Here is a 14,298-nt window from a genome sequence, read left to right as displayed (position 1 = left end):
AATCGGCAGTTAGTTTTTATTCATTTGAAAAATACAACAAAATGAACGTTCACTTAACGGTCATTAACAAATTTTAACTTAAATCCATAAAACGTGGTTACCGGAAGTAATAGTCAGATGACACGGATTATCACGCACGAAAAGATTTGAGGTTAAAATCTGACAAACACGAGCATTTACATACATGGAGATCTAGGCGTAAGAGCAGTTCAATAGTGATACAGGCTACAGAGGTCTCTTGTTCTATGTGGTCTTCTCCAGCGCCATTGCTTGACAGTACAAATTGGAATAACAAATGGGACTTTTCAAATAAAAAAAGAAGGTACTTGGCCGTGTTTCCATTATAACACTTGAGACGTGCCAGAAATGAACGAGGCAAACGCGACTTCTTGCAATAAAAGGCATTTTAACAGTTCCCATAAGAATAGATTACACAAACTCTCAAATAATATAAATGCTACAAATTTCTTCTCCAAACCATTCAAACAATTAACTAGATGTGTCGCTCTCTCTCACACACACACACAGACACACACAGACACACACAGACACACACACAGACACACACACAGACACACACAGACACACACACCTTTCATTCCGCTCCATTTTTCAGCGTTAGCACTGCCAGACTGTGCCAGTTTCAGTTTACACGGCTGGTGCATCAGGTCTGTAACCAGCTGGGATGGATAGTTTGTTGGCAAATCTAGAATCAAATTTCACTTCCTAAACCTAAATATCCACTACAGTGACACAATCCTAATAAATTTAGATGGGATATTCTGACCGCGTCTCTTGATAGTGATCTTTAAAAAAAAAAACAAAAAACAAAAAAAACAAACAAACAAAACAAAACATCGCCCCCTGGTGGCCACTTCCAGGATAAGGCCTGCAAAGTGAAGTCAAAAATCTGCGAATCACCCGTTTCGTGGCTTGCAGGTTTAGAGAAAGGCATGGCTTGGATTGAAGAGCATACACGATTTGTACTTAGTGAAACAGAATTTAAGCGGCAGGCACACAAACAATAACGACTCGCCAGTCACATGGACAACTGTAGTATTGGAAACTGGCTTCATAACATCCAGCAAAAGGGCTCACAAGCCAAATAAACCATGACGGGGAGAACCTTCTAGAGACTTCCCAACAACCAAACAGGTTCAGCACACCCGTGGCTGCTTGTAGCACAGTGACATGCTCTGGCATCAAATTGTGCAGGGTACCTGCTGTTTTGACTGTAGTGGGTTACAGGATGTCTAGCAGTGAGCACAGATCTCTTGTTTACTGGACAGTTCCACAAAAGACACCAAGGTGTCTACAACCACTGGACAAGTTATGGATCTAAAGAAATGAGTGCTCCTTTGTGTTCTTCGTGTTCCCCCCCACGCACACACGAGACTGAACTTGGACACAACTAATGGCTTTCTCAGAATAAATCAGTCAGTGCTGATACTGGCTTATTTCAATCCCCCTTTTCTTAAAAAAATTAAAACATGCATGTTACCAATAATTAACACAAAACTAACGATAAATTAAACGAAAGCAAAATCACCTGCCAGAGAAAAGGCAAGGAATGTGAATAAAGCCACCCCCCCCACCCCACGCACAACTCTCTGGCACTGATGTCATGTCCTCTCTTCAGGAAGCGAAACATTTCTCAAGAGAAGGACGTGCTTGTAGTGACGGAGCATCTTTGAAATATTGGCTAGTTTAAATAACATCATCATGACTACGACAAAAGGCCAAAAAAAAAAAAAACCCCCAAAAACAACACGCATTACTTACAACGACCGTCAAAACAATTGCTCAACTTCGCAGTGCAAGTATTGTTAGCAGGCACAGTTTGACCGGTTAGGAGCGAGTTGGTCCGGCTTGGCTCAATTCATTTTTGCTGCTGCTGTCTGAGGCAGGCCAGCAGGATCTTCTTGTGGGCGGGGTCCGAGACTCCGGCTTCCTCCAGGTCCTCCTCCGTGATGTCACTGCAAAAACAAATTTTTACATTTCATTTTTTTTTTTTTTTTTGGTTTCTGTTTCCATTTTGTTTGTTCGTTAACACATCTGGAAGAAAACGGACAACAACGCGGAGGGAGCAGAGGAAGAGGCGCTGCAGGGCGGCGTCACCTGAGGAACTCCAGGTCGTCCCAGCCGTTGCGCAGAAGCCCCGCCTCGTACCGCTCGAGCCCCAGCCTCTGTAGCCAGTCGCCCACGCTGGTCTCCACCGAAAGGCTGCTGCTGCTACTGCCCCCCTGCCACGCACCCTGCTGGACGACGCGTGTCATTACACACCAAAAAAAGGCAGGAACAGAAGAAGTGAAAACTGGCGGCGACCAACGGTTGGACGGAGTCCAACTTCCTGCACGGAAGAGTGTGGTGCTGAGTTTCGAGCAGGGGTTCTGCTCCTCCTTCTCACCTCCGCCGGCAGGTCTTCAGCGATGCTCTCCTTGATGGATCGAGGGGGGTAGGTGCGGCAGGCGTCCGCCAGGCCGAGGCCTCGTAGGTGGGATGTGGCGGCCCCTTTCGACAGCACTCCACCAGGCCCATACTCCTGAGCGCCCGTGTACTCCGTCTCGCTTAACTTCTTCGCTAGATGAAGCACTGAACATGACTGGTCGTCCACTCCTGAGGCTCCGCCTCTTCGGAAAGGGGAGGGGCCTGGGTTCAACATGGGTGGGGGAGCCTCCAGGCAGAAAGCTCCGCCTCCCCCCTGGGGCTGGGCAAAGCTGGGGGAGGAGAGCGGTTTCGAGGTGACGGCTGACAGAGGTGGGATTTTGATATCTGCCAAGTCTGGATGCAGCCGAGATCTGCTCTCTTTTCCGGGTGGGAAAAACGAGGCTTCCGACATCTCAAGAGCACCTTTGGGGAGTGGAGGGGGTGGGAAGTCGGGGGGTGGGCGGTTGAGAGTGCTGCTGCTGCCATGCCCCCCAGGGTTCCCATCATCCTCTGAGGATCCCTCCTCGCTGATGGGGCGCACGGGGCGTCCGCCTGTCTGCCTGCGTGCCTGGATGGAGCTCCCGCTCGGGGGCTTGCCTTTCCCCACCCCGCCCACAGGGGGTGCCGGTTTACCTGCTACGGAAGAGAGGGCAGAGCCTGGGAGCAGGTCTGCAGCCAGGGCAGCCGATTGATTGGGAACTCCCTCCAGGATGTAGTAGGCGGGGTTGTTGAAGCTGTTCTTGGAAGTGGTGGCATCTGGGTCGTTGGTGTCCTGCTTTGACCTAACAAGCATCCACAAATGACATCAAAGCTAACAAAATCAGCAGAGTCTGAACCGACAGCCTGTAGCTGCTAAACAGTGCACGATGTTACGCATGATGATCTGCTAAACAGTGCAACCATATACCTAGCTTGCATGCTGTCCTCTTTAGCGGAGCCATGTGTGAATGAAGCTCGGCCTGCAGCGTTGCGCTCTGGCTCTTCTGAAACCTTGCTCAGTTCCTTCCTGTTCAGAGAGGGCCTGTGGAAACACCCCCTTATCGTTGCCACCAGCCTCACTACTATTATTTCCAGTAATCAATCATCCATCCAACTCAAAATCCAGCATTTTTATTTGACTAAGGAAAGCACTGCATAACTAGGGAGAGTTTACCAGCAAATGCAACATAAAATGTTAAATATTACACATACTCTCATTAGGATGAGCATATGTTTATAGTTGTTTGTGAGCTGCTGTCAACAAATTGCAATTACACTCTACAATTCTACCAGTTTCACTTCACATCTGTATAGAAGGGGTGTCTGTGTGTGTGTCTGTGTTTGTTTGTTTCTCACTTCACGTAATCATGACCACCTCTAGGGGGCATTGTCTTCCCTTTGGGCACTCCGGTCTCATCCTTATCCACACTGATCCACTCTGGGAGGACAGGGATGAATGAATGGATAGGTGGATAAATGAATGGACAAATAATGAATTAATTAACTAATTAACAAACAAATTAAAGAGGTTCATAGAAACGTTGCAGAAAGAAACACTCAACAGAAACCTAAACACAGCTTTTCCACCTTTTGAGTTCTTATGCACTCACACGCACATGTCCAGTACTACAGCGGACATACCGTAGAGCCGCTCTCTGGTGCCCATTCTTTCAGACGGCACTCGGACCCTCATGGAGCCTCGGATGTTCCCTGTCTCCTCTCCACGGTGAGACAGGTATGTGTGGAACTGCTGTGCTGTGCTTCCGATCATAGACTTCAGTGCCAACACACACTCGCCTACAAGCGCACGCACACACACACACACACACACACACACACACACACACACACACACAGCTTGTCTACTCTCAGAAAATCCACCTACACCTACCTCTGTGTACTTTACTTTAAAAATTTGTCTGTGTGTGCGATCAAAATTATATAGACACACATTAAATCAACATATAGGCCATCAGATAGTGAATCCAAACCCCCCCCCCCGCCATGCACACACACACGCTTAGACATACGGACAAATGCACACACCCATGCACACAAACTGTTACCGTAGGACTCGTATCCATCAAGAGACTTGACAGTGAGCAGCAGGTGTTGGTCCTGCAGGTACTCTATATCTGACAGAATGGGCTTCAGGGTGGTGAGCTGCTTAGACGACCAACCCACACGGAGGAAGTTAATGTTATCACTGCTCTGAGAGTCGTTCTCATAGCTCTTCTTAAACTCTACACAGAGAGAGAGTGAGAGAGAGAGAGTAAAACAGAAAAGTCTGTATTAAAGCAGCAAAGAAGTGTGCCATAAATGTCCACAAGGGGGCAGTCACACTACAGCTGCTTTCAAAACATTGACTATTTGAAAGAGGTCCATATCTTCTCAGCAAGGGCCTTAGTTAATGTAATGGATTAACTGAGTGTGAATCTACCCTCCAGACAGGTGGAGTAGAACTCTATGAAGAACTTCGTCCTGCTGGCAGTCTTAACTATGGCTTCAATACTTTCAAACTCTATATACGCCTGCTCTGATGTCTTGGGCAAACCTAAGAGAGAGAGAGAAAGAGAGAGAGAGAGAGAGACCATGTATCGAGGTCTGTACATTGTCATATTAAGATAAAACAAAGGGTTATAGAAAGGATCACTGACAGGAAGCATTTTACAAAAACAGATGACAAGTGTAAACTTGATGTGCACTACAGATGATATATGCAGGTTTTTGTGAATAAGTCGTACCTTTTTTAGAGACAAACTGTGAAGTCACGCCAACCTCAAACGTAGCAAACACAGGGGAGTGGTCACTGGTGACAACGTCATCTGTGCAACCTGAGAGATGGGTAACACAAACAGCATCAATTCAAGGTTCATTCATTTCCTTTTAGGTAAAGCACTGCTTGACTTTATTAACATAAATGTAAGAGAAATGTGAAATACCCAAATAATGCTTATGTATGAGCAATATGCTTTAGGTTGGGAGGTTTTACCATAGGAGTTACAGACAATGTGTGTTTCTGGGTAAGATTTCCACAGGATCCGGTCACACCACGATGGAACATTCGTCCGCATCTGAGAGAGTGAGAGAGAGAGTGAGTGAGAGAGAGTGAGAGAGCGAGCGAGAGAGAGAGAGAGAGAGAGAGAGCTCAAGCAATAGATAGAGCAAAGAAATGCCTTAGTGAGCTTCCTGTTTTACCTTTAGCCCTCAACCACTTTCTGAAATATCAGTTCTGGATGAGACTTGCACTGTTCAGACTGCACTTTTCCATTCACTTTCCCTAAGCCGTTACATCCGATTAAAAATCACAAACACTGAACTGTATAGTGCGAGGTTACTCCAGCACAGATCTTAGAAGCACATACCTACATACAACACAATTTTTAATACTAGTTTTAACTGTAACAGCAAGAGACAAAATACGATTTGAGTTTGAACAGTGAATGAGGTGACAGGGTAGGGGCTGATCTGCTGAAAAACAGCATTCCTGACATCCACAGAGGCTGACACTCAATAATTCACCAAGCAGGAGATGATAACTGCCAAAATCCTGCTTTATTTGATAGTGGATGCGTTTCAGACATTGAATAAAGATGACTGATGATGGCAATGATCTCTAGCTGGGCAGACTGTTGAGTGCAGGCCTTTGGGGATGTTTCAGAATAGATCTGAAGTGTCTGCACACCATCAAGCACATCAAAGGTGATGCGTGCGGTTTTCATTCTGCCCTGAAACACTGCTGGTAGGAGCAAAGGTCCTGTAGTCATCATTGGCGCTCACTGCTTAAGCGGTGTGGCAAACCGCTTAAGATTATGTCTACTGTAAAAACCTTATTCCAGCACAGACTGTTGGATAGGTGATAAACTCGCACTATGCAGTTCAGCGTTTTCCTGCGTTTCTAATCAGAATAAACCTTTTGTGATCTTAATTGGATCTAATGATGCAGGGAAAGTGAATGGAAAGTGCAGTCTGTACAGTGCAAGGCTCCTCCACGTCCTGTTTTAATGCCATTTATTGACCTCTTTATATATATATTTATATATATATATATATATATATATATATATATATATATATATATATATATATATATATATATATATATATATAAACGGCTAGAAGCAGGTAATAAAACAAAGCCCTTGTGTTGTGGTTTGGCCCTGTTTTTGTGTTTCCTTCTTCACGTGCCCTGTGGAGGTGCGTGATGTGTCGTCCCCTTTCTGCTTTGCTAGGCAACCTACCCCTGTTGCCTTCTGCTTCTGCCAGACATATGTGTCCCGGGACCCTCTCTCGTACCGGTACGTGGGCGGGTAAGTCATCTCCTCCTCCGCTAAGGAAAAGATAAAAGAAAGCAGACAGGAAGTGAAACGGTGAAACAGTGCGGTTACGGCGACGCAGCTTAAAAAAACCCCCAAAAAAACCAAAAATGAACAGTAGCTGATTGAGTAGTAAAGGCAGAATACAGAGAAGCTGCACATCAGGCACATTTACAAACACTGACTGGGAGAGGCCCAACAGGCACAGAATTCACCAGTATTTACTCAACACCGTAGAAAAAAATGCATTTCATATATTTCATGCCACTTGAAGTACTCCCCCCCCCCCCATTTAAAGCATTTCTAAAATTTGATGCATTTGAAGAAAGACAAAATGTTATATTATTTGACATTTTGCAAAACATGAATTACAAGTATGTGCATTCTTTTCATTTATTGAAGACATCTGAAGGAAGTATTTATTTTAAATATTATTTCTTAATAAATGTAAGTATTTAAAACCATTCATTTTGAAAATATATTTGTTAATTCTGAACACAACAGTAACTAGATTATTTTAACTACTACAAAAGAAGCGGATCACATTTATGGGTGACTTTAAACTAAAACAAGGATTCCATGTCATACTGACACAAACTCTGAACAGGTTTGGCCATAAAACATCAGGGTGTCAACGACTGGATCAGAAAGCCAGCAATGACCCGGTCTGAGGCTAAAGGCAGAGCCACACACCGCTGCTCCGGTGAAGGACGTCTCTGGCTTAACCAGCTCTTTCAGCACCCGGTGATGGATGCTTGCGTGGGACACAGGTTTGCCAAGCGATGAGCTGGCTCGCCTCTTCTCATCTACCCGGGAAACGACTGACATGCAGCAAGTACGAAACAAAGGGACTTGCCAGAAAGCCTCAGTGATGTCAGACCATCTGCGATGGCAAGCTGGAGGGTATGGGTTCAGCAGCTCATGTTCGAGTGCAAAACCCTTCATCATTACCAGAGAAGACGGGCAGTGGACCGTCATCCTCATAAACTGTTTTCTATTCCATGCGCAGCTGGACTGTCAGAATGTTTCGACCCGATAACGTTTACTGTTAAAAACATGCAGTAAACACTGAGCCTAAGCATTGTTTACATTCCGATAGCCGTCGCTAAAACAGATGCTCCGAAAAAGAAATGTCTCTCTGATTGTCTTGGGCTCTTATTAGTAACTAAAACGTATTTTTTTACATTTATTTTGACTCTACTATTCTATACATCTTATACTTTCTGTAAGAACTTCATAATCAATAATACAGCAATCTAAGACAACTGCTATAGCATGCACCTGACCGGACATTGCAGCAGCTTAGCTGCACTTTAACAAATCCCACTGAAGTCAGAGTAATTGGAAACAGATCATGTTAGCAAATACACACACAAAACTCATTCAAGATCTTGACATCCAACTACATATTAATACTCATTCTTGTACATGAACGCAATCCTGAGAGGGCTCTTCACATGCTGTGGTATTACCCTGACTGCTGCCAACGGCAGTGATGAATCATTCCATGAAACGCTCGTGCGGAACGGCACGCAGCCACATGCAACACCGCTCACGTGTAAGGCACGTTTCAGCTGCACTCCACAAAAGGGATCCTTATTCTCCACCTTTGTTTACAACGCTGATTGTTGACTTCGATTTGGATTAGGCCTAACCTATGCCTAAACCATCACCTGACATTACATTCACCTAACCTAGCTAGTGTTGTGAAACTTTCATTTGATTCCAATTTTATTACATTTTTTATTATTAGGCATTGTGTACATTATATATGTCTTTAAAATGTATTAAGAAAACAAAATGCTTTACCTGTTTCAGATGAATTTCTGTGCACATTTTTACATGGCTTTGTAATATTTCGAATACTTCAAATAAAATGATTCTATTTGTATAGACACAAAAGCAAGTGCAGTTTATTTACTGTGTTACTGATGCGAAGCACCAAAGCCATTTCGCTGCAAACTGTGCACCCTTGTGGAGAATGATATTTTTACTCTAAACGTGAGTGAATGAGCAAACAAGTTACAAGCCAGGTTCATGTCATGCTTTAAAAATAGTTCAAACACATTAAAACCCTATCCTGGAATGCTAATGTATAATGAGCATGGGCATTTAACCCAGCTACGAGGGAAAGGAGGCTGTGTTCCTACCGAAGCGAAGGAAGACCTTGTTCTTCTCTCTCTCCAGATTTAGCTGGTCCACTTTCAGCAGCGGCTCAAACTCCTTCCTGTTTATGTAGTTTAGGATTTCCTGCATGTGTGTGTGTGTGTAGGTGCATGTGTACAGGTGTGTGTATGTTTGTGTAAGAAACACACAGAGAGAGAGAGAGAGATTGTATATAAAGCGTCATAAAAATTAACATGAGCACAGAGCAGGATGAATGGCAGAGTTCTCTATAAACTACAATGGCAACTCAAATCACTCAAATCTGAGCAGCTGAAATAATCAAGTTCACTGTGTGTGTGAGACTGTATGTCTATTTGTACATGCACAAGTTATATAGTGTGAATGCACCGCTGTACATTACGTACGTACGTGTGTGTGTGTGAGATATATATATATGTTTGTGTGTGTGTGTGTGTGTGTGTGTGTACCTGGATGTCCATGTCTAGCCTATAGTTGAGGTCTCCGAACCAGAACAAGTGTGTGAAGCGCAGTGAGATGTCGAACGAGCTCAGCTGTTTGTCCCCCAGTGAAAGCTGCCGCAGGATATCCAGGTAGTTCTGGTTACGCCTACCAAGGTCAAAGGTCAGAGGAAAAATGAAACAAACATTGATCCCCATTTATTTTTCAGTTCAGTCTGTGTGTGTGCGTTCGAGTGCACTTTCAAGCACACAAGTGTGAACCCTAGCCTAGAATACACCCCCCCCCACACACACACACACCTAAAGCCCCTATTCATCGCTTTAAACAGAGGCCAGGGAGAAACAAACGGGTCCTTTAGAAGGCTTGACACTGTGTTGCCATGGCAGCTGTGTTAACAATTTTGTTTTTTTGTTTTAAAACAGAATTTCTTTGGTCTCCTCAGGTTCTCTAAACCAACCATGCAGGCTTTCTGCAGCTTTGGATTACACCAACTCCCCCCAGGGAAAGACATCATGGTGTGCTCCAAAACAAAGCAGAGTCATTTCTTACAGATTACGCAGAACAGAGGTGGACAGAGACTTGAACCCAATCATAAGTAGTGGGAACATTTCCCATGAGGCCTTTTTTTGTATTTGGTGAGTGAAGGCCGATTGCCCTGATAAACAGCTTTAAACAGTTTTCTAAGGTGGTCAAAAACCTTTACTCGGTACTCCAAAATGATGTTTATGCCTTAAAGAGCCTGCATCCTCTTACCTATGGATCTTCTCATTGCCAGATGTCAGGTGGCAGTTAACGAAGCCGAACGAGGTCCCATTAAACATGAAGGACACGCCCACTGCCCCCTTGTTGCCTAAGAGATGGATGTCACCGATGTTTAAATGCATACACAGAACATCATAATGACAACAATGATAAATTACAGCAACAGTCAAATACCAAGACACGGCAAAAACGGTGTTACAAGTCCTGTATTTCCACAGTCACCACTGCTGAAACTGTATCGCTACAGCATTTGAGAGGTTCTGATCGATACCAAGGTGTCCAGAATCAATTTAATTTAATTTTTGTAGCACTTTTAGCAACAGACATCATCTCAAAGCAGCTTTGCAGAAATCCAGATCAAGAGCCCTGATTGGGCAAGCCACAATACGCAGCAGCAAGGAAACTTCCCCGCCATGGCAGGAGAAGGAAACTTTGAGGGGAGCCAGATTCCTCATCTTCTGGACGACACGGGATTTCAAACGCAGCGTGGTCCAGCCTTACCGGTTCGGATGGGTAAAACTGCAAAGCTCAAGTCCAGCAGTGTACCAGTTCCACTGAGAGCTCCTGGTAGGGTGCTTCAGCGATGAGACGGGAAGAGTTGATGATGATGGTGGTGTCCCAGCATACTGGTTGTCAACAGCAACAAGGGACAACGACAACATGGTCCTGTACGTCAGCTTTGTGAAAGCGATGTCTGTATCGGGTAAAAACCAGGCCGGCACAACACGGACAAAAACGCGACAACCTCCCTGGCGAACCTCCGATATGACAAGCTGATAGCTTGGTTGTCCTTTTCACACCTTTTTCTGTCTACATTTGGTGCATCATGTAAATGTTGCAGCTTATCTGCAATGAGTGCGATTGGTCAGGATGCTAATTTAAAAGGTCGATATTCACACAAAGACTAGTGCACAACAGATTATGCAGCAAAACATGTTTTTTGCATGTTGTTCAATTTTGCATTTGGATTTGGCATGGTGGGTTCAAGATCGTGTTGCTCATAGCCATGAAGACAAAATGACAGGCAAAGCAACTAAACAGCTCAAGAATCAGGATGTCCTCTTCCACATGTACATGTCTGCACATATGTGTCTCTTCTAGTGAGAGATAACTGGGACTTTCCTAATCACTTGCAGTGTTACAGGCCACTGTGTCAAGGCTGTTAGTGAGTGTTGACTACTGATGACTCCCCGTTCCTAGTGTAGTGAAAGGTTGGTCATGAAACTGCAATTTAATGTAATTATCAAAACTTTATATCAAATACACCAACAGGTAAGAATATGAAGAGGCATTCAGGGTAGACAAAAATTGCGTATCTAAATGAAAAGATTCAGTTGTGCAAGCAAAGTGCTTCTGAATCAGCAGGAGGATTTATATATGGAACATCAACCTTTTCATATACAAACTTGTTCCTCCTCAGAGGTCAGTTGTGTCCACCCTGATGAGGAGGACACAACTGACCTCGCTACATGTCAATCATTTAAAAAAACAAACAAACAAAAAAACAAACAAAAAAAACAGACACAAAACAATGTCAAGAGATCTGAATATGACTGGTCTGTCTGGAAGGTTGACTAGAACAAAGGTATTCCTGAAGACTAAACATATCAAAGCACATCTGGAGCTTTGTGTCAGATGAGAGAATAATGGAGATTTTTGGCCATAATTCAAAACAAGCACCATCCCAACAGTGAAGCATGGGATATGCTTTTCCGCAGCAGGGACTGGGCGTCTTGTTAAACCTGAAGCGAGAACCGAAGGTGTAAAATACAGTGAAGTACAAGAAGATGGCCTACTTCAGTCTGCTAAGAAGCTACAGCTTGAGAGAAAGTTCACATTTCAGCAGGACACTGACCCTTAACACAAGGCCAAAGCAATACAGGTTTGGCTGAAAAAAAAAAAAAAAAAGGGAATGTTTTACAAGGACCAAGTCAAAGTCCAGATCTGTGGCACTATTTGAAAATTGACGTCCACAAGCATCATCCAACCAACAAAGTCCGGGAGCAAAGCTGCCAAGACGAATGGGTGAGAAAATCACTCCCAGCCAGCATTCACAGTTGGTAGAAACTTGGGGCATTTTTACATTTGATCTTTTTTCCAGACCCAGGTCCGTGTGCTCCGTGAGTTCGGTACGTTTAGTCGAATGCAAAAGCCGTTTTCCTTCCTATCATTTTGCGAACCTGCATGCAGAAAAGTGACGTGTGGAACTGTGTACTCGATCCGCAGTTCGGATATTTGTAAAAGCAAACCAGTAAAAATGATTCCCTCCCACAAACGAAGAATCAGAATCAGTTCTGGGTGCGGACTCGTGTATTCGGCTGTGAAAACACCCTTACTTTAACAGAGGTAAAGCTGTTAATGCAACAAAATGTGGGCCCAAGTATTAGTCTAAAGGGGTTGAGTACTTATGCAAGCAGCATTTTTTAAAATCTAGTAAGAATGAATTTTAATTTTGAAAGTTTAAATTAAGAATATATTGGTTTATAATATAAATACAGAATGGCACAATCTGTGTTTTTAATCCAGGCAAAAATGATGATTTAAGGGGTTTCAACACTATTGCAAGGCACTGTAAAAGGGTTGTTTTCAGGTTGTGTATGCACAGAATTCTGACCCAGGGTGTTGGCAATCCCCGTTTTGACACTGGACATTCCCACGTGGCTGATCCGATTCTCATGCTCTGGTTTCACGAGAACTACAATCTTTATGTTCCACAGAGTCTGCACTGCAACCTGAGAAAGAGAGAGAGAGCGAGAGAGAGAGAGAGAGAGAAAAACAGACCCCTTATCACACAGTCAACTGGTCAAACACAGGCTTTGTGCTGGAGACAATAATGTATGTGGAAAGGTTTAGCCACATAATTGACACTGTTCCCCTTGGATCACAGCAGATCAAAACAGCCTAGGAAAAAGGTTCTACAAACAGAAACTCGACAGAACTAACATAATAAAAACAACCCAAACAAACAGCATAAACATGCACCAGACACACAAGCAGGACTGCATACTGCTGGCTCCATCGTAAGGTAGACTACTCAAGGTCTTATTTTTCATGTCTATAGTACAGATGTTTTCCATCCAACACATCTCCCTCCACGTGGTCTTCTCTGGCTTGCTCTCCATCCCTTTATTTCTCTCTCTCTCTCTCTCACCGGTTTGTAGTCGAGCTCAGTGTAGTCTCGGAGTGCAGCCCGGAGGTTCTCCACCCACTCCTTGTCGCAGACGGAGTTCTCCTGGGTGCCAAACACGTAGATGTCATGAGGAATCGTGACAGTCATCTCATCCAGAGTTTTCCCCAAACCTCGCGACAGAAGCCATGAGCCTATGGCCTTAGGGGAAGGAACGCTACCTGCATATATGCATATATGCACACACACACACACACACACACACACACACACACACACACACACACACACACACACACACACACACACACACACACACACACACACACACACACACACACACACACACACACACGAGAGAGAGAGAGAGAGAGAGAGAGAGCCAGAGAGAGAGCAAGCAACAGAGAGAAGGTAAAGAAACACCATTAGTGGACTTCCTGTTTTACCCTTAGGCCTCAAACACTTCCTGTGTCAAAGGTGAAGCAGGAGGAAGGAGACACCTTTTCCCCACGATATAAAACACATTATGGATTTCCTCTTTAGCTGTGTAAGACTAGAACATTCATGAGGATATGGTATGTCTTTAGTATTATGTGACGTTGTCTAAACCAAAGCCTGGGTCCTGTATGGCCCATAAACACAATATCGTGCTGAAGTTGGCTGCAATGCATTTACCAGGAGTGTCCAATACCTAGAGGATGAGTGGCCAATACAGTGGAAAACAGCAATAAGTAGTCAGTGTTTATCAGTTTAGTAGTTTTCCGGTGTTTATCTGCAATGTGCTTGCAGATTAAAGTGTACATTCCTGGCATCTAACACATTACTTGTTGTGCACCTCTGTGTGTGTGCGCACGTGTGCTTTACCCATGTTCCATGTCCCGATAAACACGGAAATCATGTCAGGCTCATCCTGGTTGGAATGTTTGTTCTTCATCAGCTGCAGGAGCTGGCAGAATGCCTCTCGTTTCTAAACACCATGAGGGCAACAAACGGAGTATTTGATATTCTGCTAGTGTTTTTTCAATGAACGTGTGTCTGAGAACATGCATAGGTTCGCTAAGTTAATGTTCTCTGTGTTTATAGTTCTATATTTAAACGGAC

The 14,298-nt window shown here is 44.1% G+C and overlaps 1 protein-coding gene across 2 annotated transcripts in view; it reads right to left on the bottom strand.

Annotated features, from left to right (window-relative positions):
• The window catches only part of inppl1a (inositol polyphosphate phosphatase-like 1a), a 28,384-nt gene continuing 14,086 nt past the window's right edge, over window positions 1–14,298 (bottom strand). The window contains exons 11-27 of one of the 2 annotated variants that reach the window (XM_035534045.2): window positions 14,062–14,164; window positions 13,222–13,418; window positions 12,685–12,802; window positions 10,062–10,158; window positions 9,317–9,455; window positions 8,873–8,972; window positions 6,648–6,736; window positions 5,399–5,480; window positions 5,151–5,240; window positions 4,847–4,960; window positions 4,473–4,649; window positions 4,048–4,203; window positions 3,763–3,844; window positions 3,335–3,448; window positions 2,408–3,209; window positions 2,119–2,258; window positions 1–1,976 (exon numbers count right to left, since the gene is read on the bottom strand). In XM_035534045.2, coding sequence (XP_035389938.1) covers window positions 1,880–1,976; window positions 2,119–2,258; window positions 2,408–3,209; window positions 3,335–3,448; window positions 3,763–3,844; window positions 4,048–4,203; window positions 4,473–4,649; window positions 4,847–4,960; window positions 5,151–5,240; window positions 5,399–5,480; window positions 6,648–6,736; window positions 8,873–8,972; window positions 9,317–9,455; window positions 10,062–10,158; window positions 12,685–12,802; window positions 13,222–13,418; window positions 14,062–14,164 — 2,697 coding nt within the window. In that variant the 3' untranslated portion in view covers window positions 1–1,879. The remainder of the gene's footprint in view (window positions 1,977–2,118; window positions 2,259–2,407; window positions 3,210–3,334; window positions 3,449–3,762; window positions 3,845–4,047; window positions 4,204–4,472; window positions 4,650–4,846; window positions 4,961–5,150; window positions 5,241–5,398; window positions 5,481–6,647; window positions 6,737–8,872; window positions 8,973–9,316; window positions 9,456–10,061; window positions 10,159–12,684; window positions 12,803–13,221; window positions 13,419–14,061; window positions 14,165–14,298) is intronic. The other variant, XM_035534046.2, reaches the window with a different exon arrangement.

This window comes from Electrophorus electricus, chromosome 17 (genome assembly GCF_041902795.1).
Source record: "Electrophorus electricus isolate QZ-2024a chromosome 17, ASM4190279v1, whole genome shotgun sequence".
NCBI lineage: Eukaryota > Metazoa > Chordata > Actinopteri > Gymnotiformes > Gymnotidae > Electrophorus > Electrophorus electricus.
This window is presented reverse-complemented; position numbering and strand designations above follow the sequence as displayed.